At 39.3% G+C, this 25,483-nt stretch overlaps 2 protein-coding genes across 3 annotated transcripts in view; one reads left to right on the top strand and one right to left on the bottom strand.

Annotated features, from left to right (window-relative positions):
- Positions 1-25,483, bottom strand: part of UNC13C (unc-13 homolog C) — a 755,970-nt gene that overhangs the window by 655,270 nt on the left and 75,217 nt on the right. The window lies entirely within an intron of this gene.
- LOC113269727 (nascent polypeptide-associated complex subunit alpha-like) lies at positions 11,854-23,654 on the top strand. Its single transcript, XM_044391003.3, has 3 exons — positions 11,854-11,904; positions 15,845-15,967; positions 23,194-23,654. The coding sequence occupies exons 1-3, from the start codon at positions 11,854-11,856 to the stop codon at positions 23,548-23,550; spliced, it is 531 nt and encodes a 176-aa protein (XP_044246938.2). The 3' UTR covers positions 23,551-23,654.

The following is a 25,483-nucleotide window of genomic DNA, read 5'->3' as shown; positions in this document are numbered from 1 at the left end:
GGTAGCCACCTGCATGGGGAAGCGGGCGGACTCGCGGACCTGCACCTGCGAGAGAGCAGACTGAGACCGTGAGCCGGGGAACGTGCACCACCAGACTGAAACGGAGCTCCAGTGTGCTCACTGAAACCAGACTGAGACAAGGAGCTCTGGGGGCGAGCAGGGGCGGCTGGCGGTGTTAGAAACACAAAGGACAGAGACGCGCCAGCCCGGGAAGTGAGGGCTGGGATGCCAGGTGTGGGGTGCACATCCCGGGACGCTGCAGGGTTGAGCAGCACCAACAGAAACAGAGTTAAAGTGGCCAGAACATCAGTGAAGAATGGTCCACGATCCCTCTGTTCTGAGACAGAGGCTGAGATTCGGCCACTGCTGCTCTGACTCAAAAGAGGCACAGCAAACCGCCAGGGAAAACTGCCAGAGAACAAAACCCTGGAAATACTGGCTCAGTGTGCCCATCCCCATCCCCCCTCGCAGGGGACATGGAGGCTCTACCCAAACTGGGTTGCCTGAGTATCAGAGCAGCAGGCCCTTCCCCCAGAAGGCAGGCTGAAAAATCAAGAAGCCCACATCCCTAAGATCCCTATAAAACAAGGGCGCACGGCCTGGGTCCCGGTCAATAATTTGGGCTCTGGACAACCCCGCAACCTCTGCATCAGAATGATGAGAAGGAGAAGTCCCCCCACCAAGCAAAGAAAACACAATGAGTCTGTGGCCTCTGCCACAGAACTAATGGATGTGGATATAACCAAATGATCAGAAACGGAATTCAGAGTAATAATGGTCAAGATGATGTGTAGACTTGAAAAAAGTATTAACAAAAATGTTAATGAGAATATAGAATCTCTAAGGGCGGAAATGAGAGCGAACCTGGCAGAAATTAAAAATTCTATGAGCCAAATGCAGGCAAAACTAGAGGCTCTGACGGCCAGGGTGAATGAGGCAGAAGAACATATCAGCGAATTAGAGGATGGGTTAGTAGAAGAAAAAGCTAAAACAGAATCTGGACTCAAAAAAATCCATGCTCAGGAATGGAGGTTACGGGAGATTACTGACTCAGTGAAACGTTCCAATGTCAGAATCATCGGCATCCCCGAGGGGGTGGAGAAAAACAGAGGTCTAGAAGAGATATTTCAACAAATTGTAGCTGAAAACGTCCCTAATCTAGCAAGGGAAACAAACATTCATTTCCAAGAGGCAGAGAGGACCCCTCCAAAGCTCAACCACAAGAAACCTACGCCACGTCACATCATAGTACAATTCGCAAATATTAGGTCCAAGGATACAGTATTGAAAGCGGCCAGGGCAAAGAAATTTCTCACGTACCAAGGCAAAGGTATCAGAATTACGTCAGACCTGTCTACACAGACCTGGAATGAGAGAAAGGGTTGGGGGGGCCATTTTTAAAGCTCTTTCAGAGAAAAACATGCAGCCAAGGAGCCTTTATCCAACAAGGCTGTCATTCAGAATTGATGGAGAAATAAAGACCTTCCAGAATTGCCAGTCACTGACCAAGTTCGTAAGCACGAAACCAGCCCTTCAGGAGATATTAAGGGGGGTTCTATGAAAGTAAAAAGGCCCCAAGAGTGATACAGAACAGAAAGTCACAATCTATAGAAACAAAGACTTTACAGGCAACATGGCATCATTAAAATCATATCTCTCAATAATCAGTCTCAATGTAAATGGCCTAAATGCTCCCATAAAATGGCAGAGGGTTGCAGATAAGATAAAAAGACATGACCCATCCATTTGCTGTCAACAAGAGACTCATTTTGAACCTAAAGATACATTCAGAAAATTAAAGAGATGGAATACCATCTTTCACGACAAAGGACCTCAAAAGAAAGCTGGGGTAGCAATTCTCATATCAGACAGATTGGGTTTTAAACTAAAGACTATAGTTAGAGACACAGAAGGGCACTATATTATTCTTAAAGGATGTATCCAACAAGTGGATATGACAATTATAAATATATATGCCCCCACCAGGGGAGCAGCAAGATACACAAGCCAACTCTTAACCAGAATAAGGAGACATACAGACAAAAATACATTAATAGTAGGGGACCTCAACACTCCACTATCAGAAATAGACAGAGCACCCATGCAGAAAATTGACAAAGAAACAAGGACTTTGAATGCCATACTTGACGAGTTGGATCTCATAAATATATATATAGAACACTACACCCTAGAACCAAAGAATACTCATTCTATTCTAATGCCCATGGAACATTCTCAAGAATAGACCATGTTCTGGGTCACAAAACAGGTCTCAACCGATACCAAAAGACTGAAATTATTCCCTGCATATTCTCAGACCACAACGCTCTGAAATTGGAACTCAACCACAAGGAAAAATTTGGAAGAAACTCAAACACTTGGAGACTAAAAACCTTCCTGCTCAGGAATGACTCGATAAACCAGGAAATCAAAAATCAATTTAAACAATTTATGGAGACCAACGAGAATGAAAACACAACGGTCCAAAACCTATGGCATACTGCAAAGGCAGTCCTAAGGGGGAAATACATAGCCATCCAAGCCTCACTCAAAAGAATAGAAAAATCTAAAATGCAGTTTCCATATTCTCACCTCAAGAAGCTGGAACAGCAACAGAGGGACAGGCCTAATCCACACATGAGGAAGCAGTTGACCAAGATAAGAACAGAAATCAATGAATTAGAAACCAGGAATACAGTAGAGCAGATCAACAGGACTAGAAGCTGGTTCTTTGAGAGAATCAATAAAATTGACAGACCACTGGCAAGACTTATCCAAAAGAATAGAGAAAGGACCCAAATTAATAAAATTATGAATGAAAAAGGAGAGGTCACAACCAACAACAATGAAATTGGAAGGATTATTGGAAGCTTTTATCAACAGCTTTATGCCAATAAATTAAGCAATCTGGAAGAGATGGAGGCCTTCCTGGAAACCTATAAACTACCAAGACTGAAACAGGAAGAAATTGATTTTTTAAATAGGCCAATTAATTATGAAGAGATTGAGTCAGTGATAAACAATCTTCCAAAAAACAAACTCCAGGCCCGGATTGTTTTCCTGGGGAATTTTACCAAACATTCAAAGAAGAAATAATACCTATTCTCCTAAAGCTATTTCAAAAAATAGAAACAGAAGGAAAGCTACCAAACTCATTCTATGAGGCCAATATTACCTTGATCCCCAAACCAGGCAAAGACCCCATCAAAAAGGAGCATTACAGACCGATTTCCTTAATGAATATGGACACCAAAATCCTCAACAAGATCCCGGCTAATAGAATCCAACAGTACATTAAAAGGATTATCCATCATGACCAAGTGGCATTCATCCCTGGGATGCAAGGGTGGTTCAACATTCGCAAATCTATCAGTGTCTTAGATTTTATCCAGAAAGAAAAATTCAAAAATCATATGATTCTCTCAATAGATGTAGAAAAAGCTTTTGACAAAATACAGCATCTTTTCCTGATTAAAACCCTTCAGAGTGTAGGGATAGAGGGTACATTCCTCAATCTCATAAAAACCATGTATGAAAAGCCTACAGCAAATATCATTCTCAATGGGGAAAAGCTGAAAGCCTTTCCCTTAAGATCAGGAACATGACAAGGATGCCCACTCTCGCCACTATTATTCAACATAGTACTAGAAGTCCTTGCAACAGCAATCAGACAACAAAAAGGGATCAAAGGTATCCAAATCGGCAAAGAAGAAGTCAAAATGTCTCTCTTCGCAGATGACATGATACTCTATATGGAAAACCCAAAAAAATCCACTCCCAAACTATTAGAAGTTATAGAGCAATTCAGTAATGTGGCGGGATACAAAATCAATGCTCAGAAATCAGTTGCATTTCTATACACGAATAATGAGACTGAAGAAAGAGAAATTAGGGAATCCGTCCTATTTACAATAGCACCAAAAACCATACGTTACCTTGGAATTAACTTAACCAGAGACATAAAGGACCTATATTCTAGAAAATATAAATCACTTTTGAAAGACATTGAGGAAGACACAAAAAGATGGAAAAATATTCCATGCTCACGGATCGGAAGAATTAACATAGTTAAAATGTCCATGCTACCCAGAGCAATCTACACTTTCGATGCTGTCCCGATCAAAATACCGAGGACATTTTTCAAGGAACTGGAACAAATAGTCCTTAAATTTGTATGGAACCAGAAAAGGCCCCGAATTGCCAAGGAACTGTTGAAAAGGAAAAACAAAGCTGGGGGCATCACAATGCCGGATTTCGAGCTGTACTACAAAGCTGTGATCACAAAGACAGCATGGTATTGGCACAAAAAAAGACACATAGACCAATGGAACAGAATAGAGAACCCAGAAATGGACCCTCGGCTCTTTGGGCAACTAATCTTTGACAAAGCAGGAAAAAACATCCAGTGGAAAAAAGACAGTCTCTTCAATAAATGGTGCTGGGAAAATTGGACAGCTACATGCAAAAGAATGAAACTTGACCACTCTCTCACACCATACACAAAGATAAACTCCAAATGGATGAAAGACCTCGATGTGAGACAGGAATCCATCAAAATCCTAGAGGAGAACAGGCAGCAACCTCTACGACATCGGCCAAAGCAACCTTTTTCATGACACATCTCCAAAGGCAAGAGATACAAAAGATAAAATGAACTTGTGGGACTTCATCAAGATAAGAAGCATCTGCACAGCCAAGGAAACAGTCAAAAAAACTAAGAGGCAGCCCACGGAATGGGAGAAGATATTTGCAAATGATGCTACAGATAAAAGACTGGTATCCAAGATCTACAAAGAACTTCTCAAACTCAATATGCCCATAAAATGGGCAGAAGATATGAACAGACACTTTTCCAATGATGACATACAAATGGCTAACAGACACATGAAAAAATGTTCAAAATCATTAGCCATCAGGGAAATTCAAATCAAAACCACACTAAGATACCACCTTACGCCAGTTAGAATGGCAAAAATTGACAAGGCAAGAAACAACAATTGCTGGAGAGGATGTGAAAAAGGGGATCCCTCCTACATTGTTGGTGGGAATGCAAGTTGGTACAGCCACTCTGGAAAACAGTGTGGAGGTCTCTTAAAAAGTTAAAAATTGAGCTACCCTATGATCCAGCCATTGCACTACTGGGTATTTACCCCAAAGGTACAGACGTAGTGAAGAGAAGGGCCATATGCACCCCAATGTTCATAGCAGCATTGTCCACAATAGCTAAATCGTGGAAGGACCCGAGATGCCCTTCAACAGATGACTGGATTAAGAAGTTGTGGTCCATATATACAATGGAATATTACTCAGCTATCAGAAAGAACGAGTTCTCAACATTTGCTACAACATGGACGGCACTGGAGGAGATAACGCTAAGTGAAATAAGTCAAGCAGAGAAAGACAATTATCATATGATTTCTCTCATCTATGGAACATAAGAACTATGAATCATCGAACTTTACATCAGAATCCAGGGATGTACTGTACGGTGACTAACATAATATAATAAAAAAAACATTAAAAACATCAAAAAAAAAAAGAAATCTTGCTCAAGCCTAATAGAGATTGTTTTTAAAAAAACAAACAAACAAAACCTTTTAGGCTATAAATGAAGATTTTTAATAACAAATGAATTTGTTCACCTTAATTGGAAGATATACTAATAATTAAAACATAGTTATTATGAAGAAATTGTTGGTCAATACTATAAAAACTTTTTAACCAATGCATTTCTGCATATTACTCACTTTGTCCTTAGGGAACACTAACTTCATAATTTAAGAAACTTAATTTTCCAGGTGAAGTACTGCAAGCATAGGCAAAAATAAACATATAGTTTTACATTGACCATCAGAGAAGCCAGGATGATGTTTTGGTCTATAGCTCCTTTAAAAAACAAAATTACTTATTGCCGTGAAAACTCATCTCAAAAAACCTGGAAAACCTTTCAGAAATTTTTGTAAGTGGTGTTATAATTTATGATCAAAATAAAGGTCTTATAGTTCAGGCAATTTGCCAATACCATCGTTTCATGAATGAATTACAAAAATCAAAGCTTGTAGCTATGCACTTATCTAACAACATATTTTTTTCACTCACCACTAAATTTAAATTAGGTGATGGTATCCTGGCAACAACTGTAAATAAATCCATGCTTATAAATCTCTGATTTGATCATAGACAACTATGCCAAATCATTGCATAGAATTAGGAAAGCCCGGGGCGCCTGGGTGGCACAGCGGTTAAGCATCTGCCTTCAGCTCAGGGCGTGATCCCGGCGTTCTGGGATCGAGCCCCACATCAGGCTCCTCTGCTATGAGCCTGCTTCTTCCTCTCCCACTCCCCCTGCTTGTGTTCCCCTCTCTCGCTGGCTGTCTCTGTCAAATAAATAAATAAAATCTTAAAAAAAAAAAAAAAAGAATTAGGAAAGCCCTCCTACATTGGTCAATTCTCCAAACACTATGCTTGTCCATAATTCAATTATACTGTTCCAAATCGTATTTATCTCCAAAATATACCATGGAAATTCTCTCAAGCCCACATTTCCAAATAGGAAAAAAAAAAAAAAAAAAAAGACATACTTGAAAGAGGAAAGGAACTTGTGTTTTGGTGGATGCTGTGAGATATAACTCAAGCAAAAGAAGAATGGTAATCCCAAATCCTAAATCTTATCATGATAACTAACAATTGTGAGCTAATTTCAGTTCAACTTAACTCAATAAATATTTATTAAGCACCTGCTTATGGGCATTGCATTTGTTCACATTTTTGCTCTTAATGCGAGAGGACCTGATGTGTTCAAGTGACAGCAAGAAGGTTAAGTGGCTGAGTCAGAGTGGTGATGGGGCAGGACTGCGGGTGGTTTTAGGGGGAGGATGCAGATTATGTAGAGCCTCATAGATCATCGTAAAGACTCTGGCTTTCTCTCTGAGTGAAATGTGTTAGGTTTAAGGCAGACTAGTAACATGATCTGACTCATGTTTTAAAAGTGTTCCTTGGACTAGTTTTTGAGAATAGAAAATGAAAGAAAAAGAAGAGAAACAAGGAAAGGTTTTTGGAGTTCACTGTAGTAGTGCAGATAAGAAATAATGGTGGTCTGAGCCACGGTGGGATAAGTGGAAGTGAAGGTAGACTCAAAAGGGAATTTCTGATTAATTTGATGTGGAGCATGAAAACAGGGGGACCTAGTGGTGATCCCATGCTTTTTGGCCTGTTCAACTGGAATGATGAAGTTGCCGTTAGCAGACATGAGGAAGGTTTTGGGGAGGAGCAGGTTACCAGTTCATTTTTTTTTTTCTTTTTAAGATTTTATTTATTTATTTGACCGAGAGAGAGAGAGACAGCAAGAGGCAACACAAGCAGGGGGGTGGGAGAGAGAGAAGCAGGCTTTTTGCTGAGCAGGGAGCCCAATGCGGGGTTTGATCCCAAGACCCTGGGATCATGACCTCAGCCTAAGGGAGATGCCTAATGAGTGAGCCACCCAGGCACCCCACCAGTTCAGTTTTTGATATATGAATCTTAAGATTGCTAATATGGATTGCACGTTGAACTGGATAGGTTCAAAAACCCAATACTCATATAATTTTTCCCAAATAAATCTCTATTTCAGGCCAAAAAAGCGGGAAAAAAACCCATAACCGAATGACAAATCCATTCTTCTCAAATATCATTTTCTAAACAATAAAAATAGTTCACATAAGATTCCATTCTATTCACATAGAATTCCAAATACCTCTGAAATTTTGAGAATTATCTTAATCACCATAAAGAGACAGAGTTTGTTTGAAAAAAAAAAAGCTAAAGGAAAAAAAAGGGAGAGTATTCAGATAGAGTGGTTTGAATCCTCACAAATTAGATTCCATACTATAAAAACCTCCTTGGAATTTGAAAAATTAATGGTTGCTATGTGAGTGCCCTAAAGTTATACCAATGCCTGTGAAACATTGGAAAATATATTAATAATATAAACTGAAGTATATGAAATTGTCGATATTTTCAACTTCTGTCAAGTTTGAACTATAAAATAGCAATTTAACATGGTTCAATCTACCACATTATGAAGTTGGAAAAAAACAATCACACATTAGACACAGGGCATGCTTTGGTCATTCTTTTCTGAATGATAAATATTAACTTTGCACTGCTCACACAATGGAACCAAACAGTAACTCAATAATTCATTTCAGCCAATGTTTATTGAGTAGTCACTCTCAGCAGGATCCCTGATAGATGCTGCTGGCTAAATAAAGATGAGGGAATATGGAGCTTGACAAGCTCACAATATAATGAAGGTGAATAAGATAACTACCAAAGTAATTGCACCGGAAGTTAGAATGAGTGGGATTCCAAAGAGGAAATTTCCAAATTTCCAACCTCAAGAATGTGTTCGTGCAAGAACTGACATCCAGCTGGAGGGGTGAAGGAGGTGTAATAATTCCAATGAGACCTAAAGGAATCTGAGGGAAAGTAACACTAAGCCTTAAAAGCCTCATTTAAGGGTCTTTTAGTAGAAAAAGAAGGGTCTTAGAAGGAGCGGACTCTAGTGCTTTGACCTAAAGTGGTCATAAAAAGAACTAAGAGGAATAACCTATCAGGGATGAGAAATGTTTCCTTAGCTATGCTAAAGAATCCCTGATGCTTTATTTATTTGTTTCATCTCATTCATTAATTATTCTGTGTTTTTGCAATCACTGTGGGGACCTAAAAGGCACGAGTCAACGTTTTCACTCCAATTTCTTTTGGAACAAATACCAATTTGTGAGGATGAGCCCACATAATACAAAAAAACACTAAATAAATTAATAAGCATCTCATTAAAACTTGGAGCAAAATCCTAAAATGAGTTTCTTTGAGCAAGGAATGGTATATTACCCCTTACTACTAATTTAAGATATATAAACTATTACTGACTTTCTCTAATAGGCTGCCTTTACTGTTATTTAAATAAGCATAAAATATATTAATAAATACTTTCATAATTTATAAGTAACCTCAATGATCTAATCCCATTTTTTCCCATAACTCATCAAATTCCTTAGACACAAAGTGAAGGTTTTTAAAATTCTAAACCTCAGGAGTAGGACATGGATACTTTTGAAAACTGTATAAGATACAGAACCCAGTAGATAAGTATATTATTTCTCCCTTTTGGAAACCTTTAACTATGTAAGTAACATGCCATATATATTTTTTTCTGATCAAGATTCTTATAATTATAGAAAAATCTTATTTTTTAAATAATTTTTATTTGAATATTGAGAAAAATACAAAAGTCTTTCAAAAAGGGACTCCAGGTTTTTCTTTCCATAAAACTTGTTCCTTGGTGAGGTTGTATTCCTAGAATGGAAACATAGCAACCATCATAGGCTTGCACATGACCGACACTAGACAGACATTTGTTGAATTGAATGTGGTCTGAGGAAATCTATAACAAGTATAGAGAGGACCAGTCTTAGTTGGGGAGTCAGGGGAAATTCAGGGACAGATACCCCTGCCTCTGGTAAGCCCCTTAAGGCAGAGGCAGAGAGAACTGGTGGGTGACTGAGAAACAAATAAGAGAACTGTAGAGAGAATGGGATGTCCGTGGGGAGGAAGTGGAAAGAAGGAGGCTCTGTACTGATAACCTGAGAGAAATGGCAACAAATCTCTGCCTCACAGCGCGGGACAGAGAAAGTCACTGTGGTGTGGCAGGTAAGACCCCTTCCAGAAACCTTAAGCAGGATAAATTAAAAAATGCTCGTTAAGATTCATTCATTTTAACTAGATTGACAAACATATTGAATCCTAAAATATTTCCAGATTAATCTCTTTGTTTTTCAGAAAAACAGAAATTCAAGTTTAGAAAGGTGACCTGAATTATAAAAATAAAATAAAATAAATAATCTCTCTTCAGCATTATAGGAAGGAATGTCTTTTAAAAAGAAGAGTCAGTGCATACTGGCCATGTGTGGGGCTAGGGTGTCTCTGATTGGGTAGAGCTAGCCGGAGGAGATGAAAGCAGGAGAGACAAGGAGGGAGTGAGAAAGGAAGAGCGCACAAGTGAGTGTACGATGGTTAGGAATGGATTCACTATCTTTTCAAGTTTAGGTTTGCAGCTATCAGTCCAGAAAAAGAATTAGTCAGCTACTTGAGTCAGCTGGATTTTTCTCTGTTAGGGACTCAACACACAGATAAAACAAATATTACCTTGGTTTTTCATCAAACCACCAGGTGGAAGGACGTGCTGGGTCTTTGCCAAGGCAGAAAAAGCATCACCCTCCCATACCCACCACAGGCACACTGCAACAAGGAGTATTATTATTCACTGAAAACTGTCTAGTCACTGAGTGGGGTAGGACAATGAAAACTATAGATTAATAATTTTTTTAAAAAAGATTTTATTTGACAGAGAGAGAGAGAGACAGCCAGCGAGAGAGGGAACACAGGCAGGGGGAATGAGAGTGGAAGAAGCAGGCTCCCAGAGTAGGGAGCCTGATATGAGGCTCGATCCCAGGACCCTGGGATCACGCCCTGAGCCAAAGACAGACGCTTAACGACTGAGCCACCCAGGCGCCCCTATAGATTTATAATTTAGTCTCTATGTAAGAATGTAAATTCTTTGATAAATGGAGATAAAAATTTCAAAGATTAGTGAAGATTATTGCTAGGATTTCTGAAGCCAGGGCCCCTGTCTAACCCACATAGGGTGAGACTAATAGATAGGATGATGGGGGCCTGAGCCCTCAGGCTTCTGGAGTATTAGGGGCAGCCTGGTAATACATAAAGTCAGTGTCACCTAGATTCAAACACCAATAGTATCCATTTCTAATATTGTGACCTCAAGCAAGACATACAATGTCTCTTTAAAATGAGAATAAATTCCATATATTATACACTTATAGTGGGGGATCAACTGAGGTAATACATGGAACATTTCTAACATATTTTCATGCACATAATAAGCACTCAATGAATATTTTCCCCTCCTTTCCATTCCTGCAGTGATGTATCCTGCCAGGAAATACTGAATGTAGGGCTGTCACATGAGGGCCTTCTAAGTATCTTTATATCTAAGGAGCTGCAACAAGGCAGGGCAAACTAGGTAAATACAACTGGCTGAGGCAGTGATGTCCTTCGGCAGCTGTTGGAATCAATCCTACTACAGACCCTTTCTGACCATGACGCCTTCGTGATGGTGAATGTGAAATGGCTAAAAAAGGAATTTGTCCCTTAAATTGCAGAAGTGGGAGGTAGGAGAAAGCAGGTGGAAATGTTCAATAATATTACATCAACGTATCAGGGCATTCTAAGATCTTGCCATTTGGAAGGTCTGTTTTCAGCTGGAGTTTCAATTAGGATGTTACTGTTTCAGCCAAAAGAGTGACATGAAACTGTTGCCATTCCCACATCCAGAACATATTAACAAGGCAGAGTATGGGAAACGGAGCTCTAAGATCAGAAAGCTGGGAAGTCCTACCATCAGACAAGCCTGCACAGAGAAGGCTCCTGAGTTAGTACATAGTTAAAGATGCTTTACAGAGCAGATTAATGGGAGCTAGTATCCCCCAAGCCGTGCAACTTACTCAAAATCTGAGCTTTAAGCATTTCAGACTGGAGCTGAGGTGTGTCATGGAAAGAGAATGGGATTTGGACATTGCTGGGTTTTAATCTCAGTTTGCACTTATCCCTATAGATGATGTGGACGTGATTTGATTTCTCAACTGCAAGGTGATACATTACCCACCTTAAAGAGCTGTTGTGCGGAGTACATGAACTTGCTTTGTGAAGTGCCAAGCACCGTGCTTGACAGAAAGTCGTACCTGAATCAGCTGGGTGGTGTGGAGCAGCAGCCGCAGGGGTAGCAAAGGCCGACAGATGGAGAAGGAGTCCTTCACAAGGTCTCCAAGAACTAAAACCTCTGGACAAGTAAGTCTAAGTCCAAACCACTGAGAGAATGCCAAGATTCCTAGTGGGGAAATCTTACCCAGTTAACACAGCCAGAGGACAGGATGGAAGCTAAAACAGCAGCCAGGTCAAGATTAGGGGCCAGCCGGGATGGACCGCAGCAGAGGCAGATCAAGAGCGAAGTAAGAAAGGATCCTGGGAAATAACTAAATGGAGAGTCGGTCTGCCTGGATCAACGTGCTGACACCAGCGGATCAGATGATGCTGACAGGTCTCCCTGTGCCTCAGTTTCCCATTTGAAAAATGACAGGATTGTCATTTTTATAGTTGATTTGGACAATCCCTTCCAGTCCGAAGCACTCTGTGCATCTCTTGTGTTAACCACTGTAACAACAATGAGGATCTCGACTAGTCTTGTACACACCTGGATGGACCTGGCTGTGCCCAGGACCTGAAGCATTTCCCCCAGACCTCGGCACACAGGCAACTTGGAAAACTGCAAACAGTAGGTAGAAAGTGAAATAAGTCTATCCTCAGACTTGCCCTAGGAATTTTTGCCCAGAACTGTAAAAAAAGATAAATACTAATACCCTGAAATATTTCATATGCTTATTCCAAACATTATAATGCTCTGTGGAAGTCTGAGTCTTTCAAAGTCAAAACAAAACCTATTTTGAAAGAAAAAAACTTACTCTTCAGGTTTATGTACTTCTTAAAAGTAAAATGGAGCTGGAAATTTTTCCTCTGAGATTTCACCAACAGCCAAAAACAAATATAACTTCTTTGACAAATAACAGTTCTGTATTATGACTAAAAAAAAAAAAAAATCTTGTCATAAAAATCTAATCTTGGGGAAATATACTCTGTCTGCATGAAATAGCAATAATAGAACCAGTATCTATCATTTCTGTCATTTATGCATTTAATTGCTTTACCAACAGCTCTATGAAAGGGCATATAATAGAGTTGAACTGGCATCTGGTTCTCTCTTTTTGGTTTAAGAAAATTAAACTTCTGAATCTCATGGGGAAAAGACAGTTATCTTTTAAGAGTTTTGCTTGACTCCACCCAAAAAACTGAGAAATATGCTCTACTGGTCAGTCCTTGCAGACTACGACTGATACCAAGGGAAGTATTTCAAAGCAAACAGCAACAATATTTGATGTCAGAAGTGAAAAGAAACAAATTCCTCATTTTTGAGTCTCCCAAAGTTACGGCCTGCAACCCAGATATACCATCATCTGCCTTGCCCTTTTCTAAGGCCAGCATTCACCTATTGTAAGATAATAAATTTGTGTCATTTTAAGTTTAAAACAAGTCCATTGCTGGTTCTCCATTACATCTTATCCTATAATACAGGTTTTCTAAGATGCGATAGATACATAGCTCTACCAGATTCTCTGGGTTAATGAGAAAAGAGAACTAGCGCTGTTCACTAAAAAAAAAAAAAAAAAAAAAAAAAAAAAGGTAATATCATCAGCAGTAGAGAACAGATTGTCTAAACTATTTAATGCTTAATCACCTTTGTAAAGATCATACTGACACATAAATCAGGATCTCAAGAATGTTACACTCACCTCTCCACCAAAACTATTTCTTGGACATATTGATTGGACAAAATTTTAGGAAAAGAGTGGTCCACTATCACCAAATCCACTTTCAACAAATATAAATTATGCCTCAATTAACTCTGTTATATCATCACATGGTGGAAAAGTGTAGAAATGTGAAAAAGTGTTGACATGTCTTTTGTCGAAGGGCCATACAAATCTTCAAGGCTTGTCAATATGAGTAATTCTGATTCCCTGTCAAGACACATACAATATCTCTGACGTATTATAAAATTAATTGTACACAAACACATGAACTAACACAGAAGTAATGACGCTGGGTCACAGGAATAATGAATTATAATATGATAACCTTAGGTATATACAAAACTATTATACACAAAAGTACTACAGAAAAAAATAATTTCCAGACTTGCAAATCTGAATACCATATTTTTATACAAAACTGCATAATAAAAATAAAATAGCTATGAGATAATGGAAGATTTTGAAGTAGTTCATAAATTAAAAACATATTCAATTATGTTAAATATTTTAGTACTTTATTATGATAGTAATAGCTGACATTTGCTGAACATAAAATAAGAACTAGGCACCATATTCAATACCTTAAAATGCATTATCCCAATTTATCTTCATATAACCCTTAGAGCTACGTACTATTTATATCCTTTTACAGAGGTTAACTTCCCACCATTATGCACATTCTGGGCATCTTCACACCAAAGGTGTCTTATCCCTACCTCCTGTGTTTGTTTCTGGCCTTTCTTTCCCTTCAAAATTGACCTGTGCTAACTCTTCTATCAAGACTCAGAGAGGTTGCTGAGTTGATAACAGAAAAATAAGAAGTGTTAAAGAGATCACAGAGGTTAGAAGCGTGACGTACAGTCCTTCTCAATAATATTTGTATTTTAACAGGGTCCTTTGTAATTTTATGTAATGAATGCAGGAATAATAATCTTACTGGAAGCCACTGAAAGATTTTTGAGAACATAAGCCTTCTGAATATTCTCTAAACAAATGAATGTACCGATCAGAACTCTGATTGCGGGGCGCCTGGGTGGCACAGCGGTTAAGCGCCTGCCTTCAGCTCAGGGCGTGATCCCGGTGTTGTGGGATCGAGCCCCACATCAGGCTCCTCCGCTATGAGCCTGCTTCTTTCTCTCCCACTCCCCCTGCTTGTGTTCCCTCTCTCGCTGGCCGTCTCTATCTCTGTCAAATAAATAAATAAAATCTTTAAAAAAAAAAAAAAAGAACTCTGATTGCAAGTGACAAAATCAACTTTCAAAATTCATGATTTCCATGACCAGAGGAAACTGACTGTAGAAGTTCCAGTCGGGTGGCTAAAAGCTCCGTTTGGGGGCTTGGGTCAGATGCCCACTGCTAGATAATTAAACTGTGACCAGGGAAGAAGATGAAGTTGGCAGCCCCTACCGATCTTCTAAAGAGACAAGCTACGTTATTTCTCATTCATGCTAATCTGGCTGAAAGTGGCTGAAAGTGGCTGAAAGTGATGGATGGCTGAGCAAAACTTCTTCAAAATTTACATGGATTTCATTTCAAATGTCTTCAAATCAGAAGTTATGATCCCAGTATAAGAGGAAACTTTTTAATTTTCAGATATTTAAAATGACCACTTTGACAATGGGGTAAGGATGGGGTACACTGGCACAGATTTGGACACGATTTTCAATTCTAACACTCCCTTACCCATGGAAACTTGGGCAAGCAGCAATCGCTCCAACTGGCCTGGCTACTCTGAGACTCAAAAGAACAGAAACACTTAAGTATCACTTTTCCCCCTTCAGAGAGCAAAACAAACAAAACCAATTAGTTGTAAATTTGCACACACACAAACACACACAGAATGTCTCCAACTGGCTTAGAGCAGTTAATGCAGCCCTTCAAGGGTGGGCTTATTCCTTGCTTTTCCTTAGATTCCGCTGAAGTGGGACTTAAAAGCTGTGATGCATCTGACAGAGCCAACACTACTCAGGGCTATACAGAAGAAAGATTGCTTCTTTCATATTCTGCTTCCGATTGGGCCCCAAGTTTCTTCTCTCTCTTGATATGTTTCTTTATTACCTTCCAAATTCAGACTCTCACTCACAGGCTCCTTGTTTTATTCATGAACATTAAAGCTAAGCCATTGTGATCCTAAAACACACTTGAGTAATCTCTAAGGAAAGTGAGAAGCATTGGTGCTGGGAGGGGGCAGTGAGCAATTGTCTACATCTTATTTCGCCTATTGTCTGCTGCAATGTCATAAGCAGAAAATTCTCAAAACCCTTTTTTGTGATGATTCAGTAAAGGAAGGATGACAAAGCAGCTTGCTTTGCAAGAGAGGAAGCAGCAGCTGTGGTTAATTCCCGTTAGAAATCTCATTTCAGGAGCAGAGCGGGTTATCCGAATCACAGATCAGGATTTGGTCCCAGGAGAGCCCCCAACTGACCTCACAGAAGCTCCCTGAAGCTAAAGCCCTTTCCTGCTGTCACCGAAATGCTGACCTGCAGGTATACTCTGAAACGCTGCCCACATTTCTCTCGGAAAACCAAACATGCAGTCCCAACTTTATTAGGCTGTTTCTTCAGTTCTTCAGAAAACAGTTGCAAAGGTGCTGCTGCAGCACAAATTAACTTCTTTGAAATTTAAGTAATCGGCCAAGAAAGTTCACTCTGAATGAATATTGATTTGCCATCTAGTTTCTTCAATCTTCATAATACAGTTTTTCAGCCAGCTTTCTAATTCTCAGATCTGAGTAAAATTGCTGTTCATTCAGAGCTCTCATTATGACATTTGCAAACTCTTTTTGTTCTTGGCTTTGCTCCTGGTTATTTCCTTGGGTGGCTGTATCAAAACTGAAAAAGACAAGCAAAAAAAAAAAAAAAAAAAAAAAAAAAAAAGTGTAGCAGGGAAAACACTGGAAAATCTCTCAGAGGAGGCTGAATTTTAGTTCCAGCCTCACCTCTTTCTAGCAATTCAATATTGAAGGGTTACCTTCCCATCTGTAAAATGGGCACAGTACGTGTCCTATTTACTTCACAGAGTTTTGTAGAGTAACTGCATGGTTTAAGCAAAAATGCCAGTCATCCTTGATAAAATGTGTTGTTTAAGGCAAATGTAGAAGAAAAACTACACACACACACACACGTAGCATAAGAAATTTAAAAATTTTGTCATACTTTATACATCAGATTATATGACCTGAATATATCTTTTTTATTTAAAAAAGAATTCAGGATTTACTTCGAAAAAGTCACAGGTATACTTTAAAGAGCTACAAGAACAAAGTTCCTGATTTACGTAGAAGGTCTATAACCATTAACATAAATGCTATTTCCACACATTCCTTTAATAAAAATTAATCCAATTAAAAATGGGCAGAGGACATGAACAGACATTTCTCCAAAGAAGAAATACAAGTGGCCAACAGACACATGAAAAGATGCTCAGCATCACTCATCATCAGAGAAATGCAAGTCAAAACAACAGTGAGATATCATCTCACCCGCGTCAGAAAAGCTATGATCAAAAACACAAGAAACAACAAGTGTTGACAAGGATGTGGAGAAAAAGGAGCCCCTGTGCACTGTTGGTAGGAATGCAAACTGGTGCAGCCACTGTGGAAAATGATATGAAGGTTCCTCAAAATGTTGAAATAGAGCTACCCTATATAATCCAGTAACTCCATTACTGGGTATTTACCAAAAGAAAGTGAAAACTCAAATTCAAAAAGATATATGCACTCCTATATTTATTGCAGCATTATTTACAATAGCCAAGACATGGAAGCAACTGAAGTGTCCATCTATAGATGAATGGATAAAGAAGATGTGGTATAGACAGATACAAAAGAATATCACTCAGCCATAAAAAAAGAACGAAATCTTGCCATTTGCAACAATGTGGATGGATCTGAGGCTAAGTGCAATAACCCAGAGAAAGACAAATACCATAGCATTTCACTCATATGTGGAATTTAAAAAACAAAACAAAGAAAAAAAGAGGCAAGCAAAAAAACACGTTCTTAAATATGAGAACAAGCATGGTTACTAGAGGGGAGGTGGTTAGGGGATGGTGAAATAGATGAAGGGGATTAAGAGCACACTCCCCCAGATGAGCACTGAGTAATGTACAGAATTGTCGAATCACTATACTGTACACCTGAAACTAACACTGTGTGTTAATTATACTAGAATTAAAAATAAATAAAAATTTTAAAAATTTAGAAAATGAAACCTATTTAAAATCATGGAGGAATATTTTCTTTGCTATTTTCCTTTCTTTCTTCCTTTTTTTTTTTTTAGTTGTCAATATACTTTTATGAGGCAATCAAAATGTATAAGGCATGTCTTCTTTATAGAGTTTGGAGGTGATGCTTTTCAATGAGAACCATCTCCAGATTTGATTTAATTGTTCAAAAGCAAAAATTATTCTAAAATGAAAGCCAAAGAGCTCATAACATAATATAAATTTTCAAAAGAATATCACTGCTCCGGATAGTAAATGGTTTGCATAAGCAATTAATTGTTCCAGAGGTCCATTTATTGGCTGATTCCATGAACAAAATAGTAGTAGTTTTTCAGCAATACAACAGAGGACTTACACAAATGTTTTTTACTTAACTGATTTCAGAACTACACTGGATTAAAGGGATTGGTGGCAGAAGAGACATTGGAAAGAGCTGGGTAAAAGGAGAACGGGAGTCTTTTCTAGCTCTGCTACAAACTACCTGTAGACCACTGAAACATTTGCATGATTCATCTAATAAAGTTGGATAATTATCTTAAAATGACTTTTCTAAGCTGGACTTTTGGCATATTACTATGTTATTCCAGAGGGACCTTATCTTGACAACTTCCTAAATTACCCAGGGAAACCACTTCCAGAATCTCTAGGATCCAGTAAGTTATCCACCAGGTTAACTCAACCAAGATTTAAATTGTACCGTAGAAGAGTTTAACAGATGGAGTTGATTTTTTAAAAATTGTATTTATTTACTTTTGCATGAGAGAGAGTGAGAGAGCACACGTGCATGAGCAGAGAAGGGGTGGAAGAGGAAGAGAGGGAGAGGGTGAAGCAGGGAGCTTGATGTGGGACTTGATCCCAGGACCCTGGGATCATGACCTGAGCGGAAGACACTTAATCAACTGAGCCACCCAGGCGCCCCCCCCCCCCCCCAGTCATGGAGTTAAGAAACATCCATCATGGAATTCATTGGACCTTAGAGCAAGATAAAATCCAAGCATGAAATAAATTGCCTCAATGATTACTAAAGAATATGCCATAGTTGGACTTACAGAAACACCATTATTTACTCTTTTGCTTTAAGCACCAAGAATCGTACTTATCTAGCTGCCTATCCTATTTGATGTCAAAAAGCAGAACAGTTGGCAGTGGTTGTCTCTGGGGACAGGAATCATAGGAAGCTTACTTTATCCCATTCACCTCTGTTGTTTTGTTTTTACAATTAGCATATTGTTTCTATAATCACAAAAATGTCTACAGATACAATAAAAATACTTCTAGGATGGAGGGGAACAGGAAGTTACAACATGGTTGCCCATATTTTGTGAAGAACATAAACCTGGAGAGACCTGTCCAAAGAAAGTGTTATAAAAACTGTTTGGAACAAACCCCCTGGGCCCGACAGCAGTTCCTGCACTTCTTATTTGGTTTCCAAAACCAGGTGCTATGTGAGCACTATGACACTTGAGGCTTTTTATAGAAGAAACCAATCCATGTCTATAGCATTTTCTTAACATCATCACATTCTAGTTTTATGGTGTGGTAGATAACACGGGAAAGCTGTCCTGTGAGTCCTGTCCAGTCTTCCTACAAAGATCAACATGCCACTGAGTCAGTTCTTCGAGCCTTCATTCTTTATTACAACACTGAAATGGGAAGGTTTGATTTTGCAAAGGACTCAAGTGAGAAGGTGCCTGCCTGAGATTCAATAGAAGTTTCAGGACTTGAGGTTATAGGTTTTAACTTTCCACTGAATTAGGAAAAAACCTCATTGTATTAATGAGTGAGTTTAGCAACACATTATGTCAAAATGTCTCTGCATATTAGACTTCGAAATGCAACATGAGCCAAAACAACCATGAATAATTCAGATCATATCATGTACGTCAGACTCGAAAAAAGAAAGATATTTTACCTTGAACAGGAAAGATTATTTAGCATAAAAGGTCATTACGTGGGACTAGAACAAAACAAAGCATTTTAGAACGCACACTCTGTGCTCAGGTATTTGAGAACTTCTTCAATAATTTAAATTGATACAGCATATCAATTAATGTCCCTCCCTCACTACCGCAGCCGCCTCCAGAGCAGTAATACTGAACCTCCAAACAACTGTCCATGCACTGCCTGTCCTGGGTCAGTGCACGGTGTGACACACAAAAGATACAAGACACAACCCCAGACCTCCAGTGCTTGAGTCAAGAATGCTACAACAGGAAACATTAGGGAACACAGGACAGGGCCAAACTGTGACACAGACCACAGAACTGTTGGAGGGTAGAACTCCTGGTGCCACAGACTGCAAGGGAACACAGGGAACGTTGATTTCTTAAACCCCACTTCTTTATGCTCAATCAATCTCACACACCACTGCCAGATCCACCATCTCAAAGTCCGTTTCAATCACATTACTCTTTCTCTCCAAAACTTGAGTCTCCCCCGGTGACTTGTTTGTTTGAAAAACTCTACCCTGACATAACATTGGCCCTCCAGCCATCTCACCAGCATCCTCCTGCCACCTTCTCACTCAAAAGCCTTTGGGGTTAGGCAGGCCTGTTGGAAAACCACAGAGAGTAAGAGTAGGCATAACGCACCTAAAGACATTCAGATTATAATTGGAGAAAGAAATACTGTACTGGCCAAAGTAAGTCTGTAGTCAACCTCTCCTGGGTCTCCACAGTGCAGTGGAGGCCATAGTGAGCCCTTTCCCTGCACTATTTCTTTCCCTTTGCTTTTCCTTGGCCTTCAATGCTCATAAACCTATCTTCATCTTCAAGGTTGATCTTTAATCTGTTCCTCTAAGAAACCTCCCAAATCCTCTCAAACTAGATATTATTCTGTCCTTTCAAATTTCATAGCTTTGGCATTTATATTACTTGTTCTTTTAAAAATAACAATGTATGCACCTAAATTATGTTCTTTACAAAGCAGAAAGTTCCTTAAGATTAGAGAATTTCTTATTCATCTCCAGGTACACGGTGTCAACCTTGTTAGGCGCCCAACACATTTTCAACAAACTGAACTCAAACTGCAACCTGAGAGAATAGTTTTTAAAGTACTGCTCACGGTACTTACAATCTATATGAGGGAGAAAGTCATGTGCACATGAAATAATTTTTTAAATTAGTCACATGGGAATTAAAGAAACACCAAGACAGTGTATGCAGAAGTGCCCAGTAAGTGATACCAGCAGAACATGGTGTTAAGTTTCAGAGGAACGTGAGACCACTGAGGGCTGGGGTGGACAGGAAAGGCTTTGGGAGGTGGGGTGAAGTGGGATTTGAGCTAGGTATTGAAGGCCATACAGGGTTTGGATATAAAGGATAGTAAAGGAAGTATTTCAGGAGAGAAAGTCCTGATGTGTGACCTTGACAAATTCACCTATCCTCTCTAGGTGAAAGGTCTTATCTGCATGATGGAAATATCTAATTGGATAATCTCTAAAGTCTAATTTCAACAATACGGATAAAGGCATAGCGCACGGCATATTTGGAGACAATACATCACAGAGGTTAAGAGTGTGGGCACAGAAATCACACAGACCTAGGTTTGTTCTGGTACTGCCATTTCCTGCATGTATGACCTTAGAAAAGTTATATAACTTATTTAGACCTGAAGTGCTTCATCTATAAAACGAGAACGATACTAATGATGCACTCTCCATTAGGCTGTAAGAGGATTAAGTGGGGTAATACAGCAAAGTATTTTGTACAATACCTAGCCTTTTAAATGCACAGTAAAATCTAGCTATTATTTTTATTATACTAAATATGCCTATTTAGGAATCTACAAGAACACTTAGTCAGACTTTTCTTAGTTTCCCAGAACTTAAAGCTAAGGACCAATAGTTGACAACAAGCACATTCTGAAAACACATGAAAGGTCAGACACCTCTTTAAGGATTTTTAGTGGTAACTAAACTACCTTATCTACCCTAAAACTATCACCCCATGACAACTCTCCATCCAATCTACACAAGCAGAGGAATGTACAATGATGGGGGTGAGGGGAGTGGAGGAAATGTCAAAAATGTATGTCATCTGCCAGGGCAAGAGTCTCATACTATCATCCCCTCTCCACTTCATGAAAGGGGGAGGGGGTGTTCAGTCCTCCCCCAGAGCCAAGTGAGGTGCCCTCCAAGAGATTTACTTAGGACATAAGGGTAACTGATCTTTTCTCTTGTGATTAGAAGTATATTGGTACATCTAGTCTAGATGTTTTGTCTTCTGAAGCTCTTTGAGTTGGGGAAAAGGACAAAATGGGTGTGGAGATGAAGAAGGGATGTGGCTGTAGAGCAGCTCAGAAGCTCACAATTTGGTCAGGAAAACACAAAAAGCTCTGACGACAAGTTGACAATAGAGAAACAGGGACAAGCCCAGAAAGAAGATTACTAAGGCCACAAAAGAGAAAGGGTCTTCCCCCTGTCTTTCTTCCTCCTCCTTAACACACCAAAGGATCTAGAACCAGGGAAGGAAGGGAAAAAGGAGGGCAATAGCAAGCAATATCCTACCATCCTGAAGATCTCTGGGACACAGATGTAGCCTATTGAATGGAAGGGAGGAGATAAAACTAGAATTTAAAAATTGCACTAGAGGAGGCTTTTATAGAACTAGACTGACCAAAAAGCCATGAAACCTGATGAACTTGTCATTTAAAGAGCTTTAGCTTGCTGAAGACAGCGACTAGAGAAAATAATATGATTTCTCCTCCAACAAGGTGTGTGTGCCCCCAACAAGGTCAGTTACAGGTATGATAAGCCTAGAGGAACAATAAGATGTTATATTGCAAAGGTAAACTAAGGCCAGATTGTGAGAATCACAAATTATTAGCACTTGAAATTTATCCTGAAGATAAATTGGTCATGGAGAACATTCAAGGTTTGGGACCAGGTCAGTACAGACCTTCATGAGGATTATTTGAGCTGTAGTGTGTATGGTAGATTAAAGATGCAGAGCCTAGAGACATGGAGCCTGGAGAAAAAGCTGTTACAATAATTCTGATGACTCATAGTCACTGGGACTTACACGTGTGTAATGACTATTGAAATGGAAATATAAGGGATAGACAGCAATGGAATTTGACATACAGGATTTAAAGGCAACCATCTAAATCTAGGGAGTAACAATAAAGGATAACTAACTTGATTTGAAGTTCTTGAACTTAGATCATGATTAAGTTCATTGTCCACTGTTGTCCACTACTACCACACACACACTCCCATCTTGTATTGGAAAGAAAGAAAAAAACCAACTATGAATGGTTGTCATTTTAAGAGAAAATATGAAGAGATCAATATGGTCTAGAGTTATTTCTCCTTTCCAACTCATGAAATCTTCACTCCCTACCCTACAACTTCCTCCCAAAGATCCAAAGATGCTGTTATCATCACCACTAGTTCTCTCTGCTCTGAGAATGCAGCTCGTGTAGTATGGTAGAACGTACTGAATATTGATGCAGAAATACAGAAGACTCACAACACATGCCTATTTAGGAATCTAAGAATATCCTCTTTGTCATCACAAAACCAGATGTCTACAAGAGCCCAGCTTCAGATACCTACATAGTTTTTGGGGAAGCCAAGATCGAGGATTTATCTCAGCAAGCACAACTAGCAGCTGCTGAGAAATTCAAAGTTCAAGGTGAAGCTGTCTCAAACATTCAAGAAAACACACAGACTTCAACTGTACAAGAGGAGAATGAAGAGGAAGAGGTTGATGAAACCGGTGTAGAGGTTAAGGACATAGAATTGGTCATGTCACAAGCAAATGTGTCAAGAGTAAAGGCAGTCCGAGCCCTGAAGAACAACAGTAATGATATTGTAAATGCTATTATGGAATTAACAATGTAACCATCTGAAAACGAGGACTTTTTTTTGGTGTTTCAAAAGAATAACTGCAGCTTGGTTTGAAATTTGTACTGTTTCTATCATTAATAAAGTTATGGCTTCTTGTTGGAAAAAAACACACACACACACAACTCACATTTGACTGTGAGTCCAGAAACATGAACAATGAGCCAGATTTCCTGAAGGTTAGATCAGAGGTCATGACACCTCATAACAGTTGCTCTCTGTGGGTTCCCTTGAAGATTTTTGGCTTCAACCCACTTCACACACTCACTGTGTGGACATTTCCAACACCGCCAGCTCCAGAAACCAGCAGCAGAGGAATATTTCCCTTCACGTATTTTTTGGGGGGTTAAGGGATGTGTAATTACAAGTTGAAGAGTTAAAGCATAAGCACTCACCTTCATAATAATCACTCTCCTAATAGGCTGATGTTGGGATAGGCCATTTCAAGTGCTGGCTTTAATCAAGATGCTAGGTGAAGAGGAAACCACACAAAATCAATGTTTTCAATTTCCAGAATTCACAATTTCAAACCTGAACCAAGGCCACAGGCTCAGACCTAGGGAGACTCATGGACATCTGCTGCCACCTCCCAGTTTCATCCATTTATTCAGTCATTCAGAATATATTTATTAAAGGTCCACTTTGTGTGAGGCCCTGTGATCTCAACTGGATGTAGCAATAAACAAAATTGATCTGCCGTCAAGGATCTCATAGGCCTGTCAGGAATATATCAAAGACAGAAAGCAGAATGTTACATCTGATACAAATGACCAGAGGTTGTTACAGAGTGATTAGCAATTAGTTATGGAAGAGTCAGAGAATGCTTTACAAAATTCAGACACAAGCTGAACCTGAGGGAGAAGAAGGAGTCAGTCAGGGGGAATCAAGAATTACTATTCCAGGCACACGCAAAGACTCCAAGGCAAGAATAAATAGGGCTGAACACAGCAAGAGCACGGAAAGTCAATTAGTATCAATAGGGACTGGAGAAAGGAGGGGGTGGAGTTTGGCAGAGGAAGTGGGGCAAAAATAAGGAGGTCAAAAAGACATCCCAGGAACATTACTCAACCATCAAAAAGAATGAAATCTTGCCATTTGTAATGAAGTGGATGGAGCTAGAATGTATCATGCTAAGTGAAATAAGTCAAACAGGGAAAGACAAACACCATATGACTTCACTCATGCATACATTTTAAGAAACAAAACAGATGAACATATTGGAAGGGGGGACAAAGGAGACAGGCAAACAAACCACAAGAGAATCTTAACAATAGAGAACAAATTGAGGGGTGATGGAGGGAGATGGTGGGGGATGGGTTAAATGGGTGATGGGTATTAAGGAGGGCACTTGTTATGATGTGCACTGGGTTGTTATATGTAAGTGATGAATCACTGAATTCTACTCCTGAAACCAATATTGTGCTGTATGATAACTAAATAAAATTTAAATAAAAATTTTAAAAAGACATAGTAATAAAAAAAAACAAGAAAAAGATAAAAGAAAGAGAAAGGGGAAAAAAGGCATTCCAGGGGCTATATCATAAATGAAGGCCTTTGTAAAAGGATTTGACAAGGAATTCAAGCAGTCAAATCTATTTTGGGGGCAGATAACTTTGGGTTAAATGAGAACGAATTAAGGAGAAAATGATTGGCAACTGGGAAACTACCTAGGGAGAATAGGAATGGCTTGTGGTAGTAGAGCTGGAAAGAAAGGGATAGATTTCAACAGCAGTGTCCAGAGTGATTTGTGGGCCTTGGTCTTAATTATATGTGAGAAATGAGGGAAGGGATGGAGTCAGCCTTGAGTAGATGTATGGCATGGTGGTTCAGGGCAGAGGCTTTAATTTTCCCACCTATTAGCTGTATGACTTTGGCCAAACCTCTCAAGCCCCTATCCCTTGAGGTACTCATTTGTAAAATGGCAATAACG

Source organism: Ursus arctos, unplaced genomic scaffold (genome assembly GCF_023065955.2).
Source record: "Ursus arctos isolate Adak ecotype North America unplaced genomic scaffold, UrsArc2.0 scaffold_36, whole genome shotgun sequence".
Lineage (NCBI taxonomy): Eukaryota > Metazoa > Chordata > Mammalia > Carnivora > Ursidae > Ursus > Ursus arctos.
Note: the sequence above shows the minus strand (reverse complement) of the source record. Positions and strands in the feature narration are given on the sequence as shown.

What these genes read in the sequence shown, in the direction of transcription:
- LOC113269727 (XM_044391003.3), top strand. Translation starts at nt 11,854, where the DNA reads ATGGAGAAGGAGTCCTTCACAAGGTCTCCAAGAACTAAAACCTCTGGA. An exon ending in GAACTAAAACCTCTGGACAA is followed by an intron (nt 11,905 to 15,844) that starts GTAAGTCTAAGT and finishes ATCTCATTTCAG; the next exon opens with GAGCAGAGCGGGTTATCCGA. An exon ending in ACCGAAATGCTGACCTGCAG is followed by an intron (nt 15,968 to 23,193) that starts GTATACTCTGAA and finishes ATGCCTATTTAG; the next exon opens with GAATCTAAGAATATCCTCTT.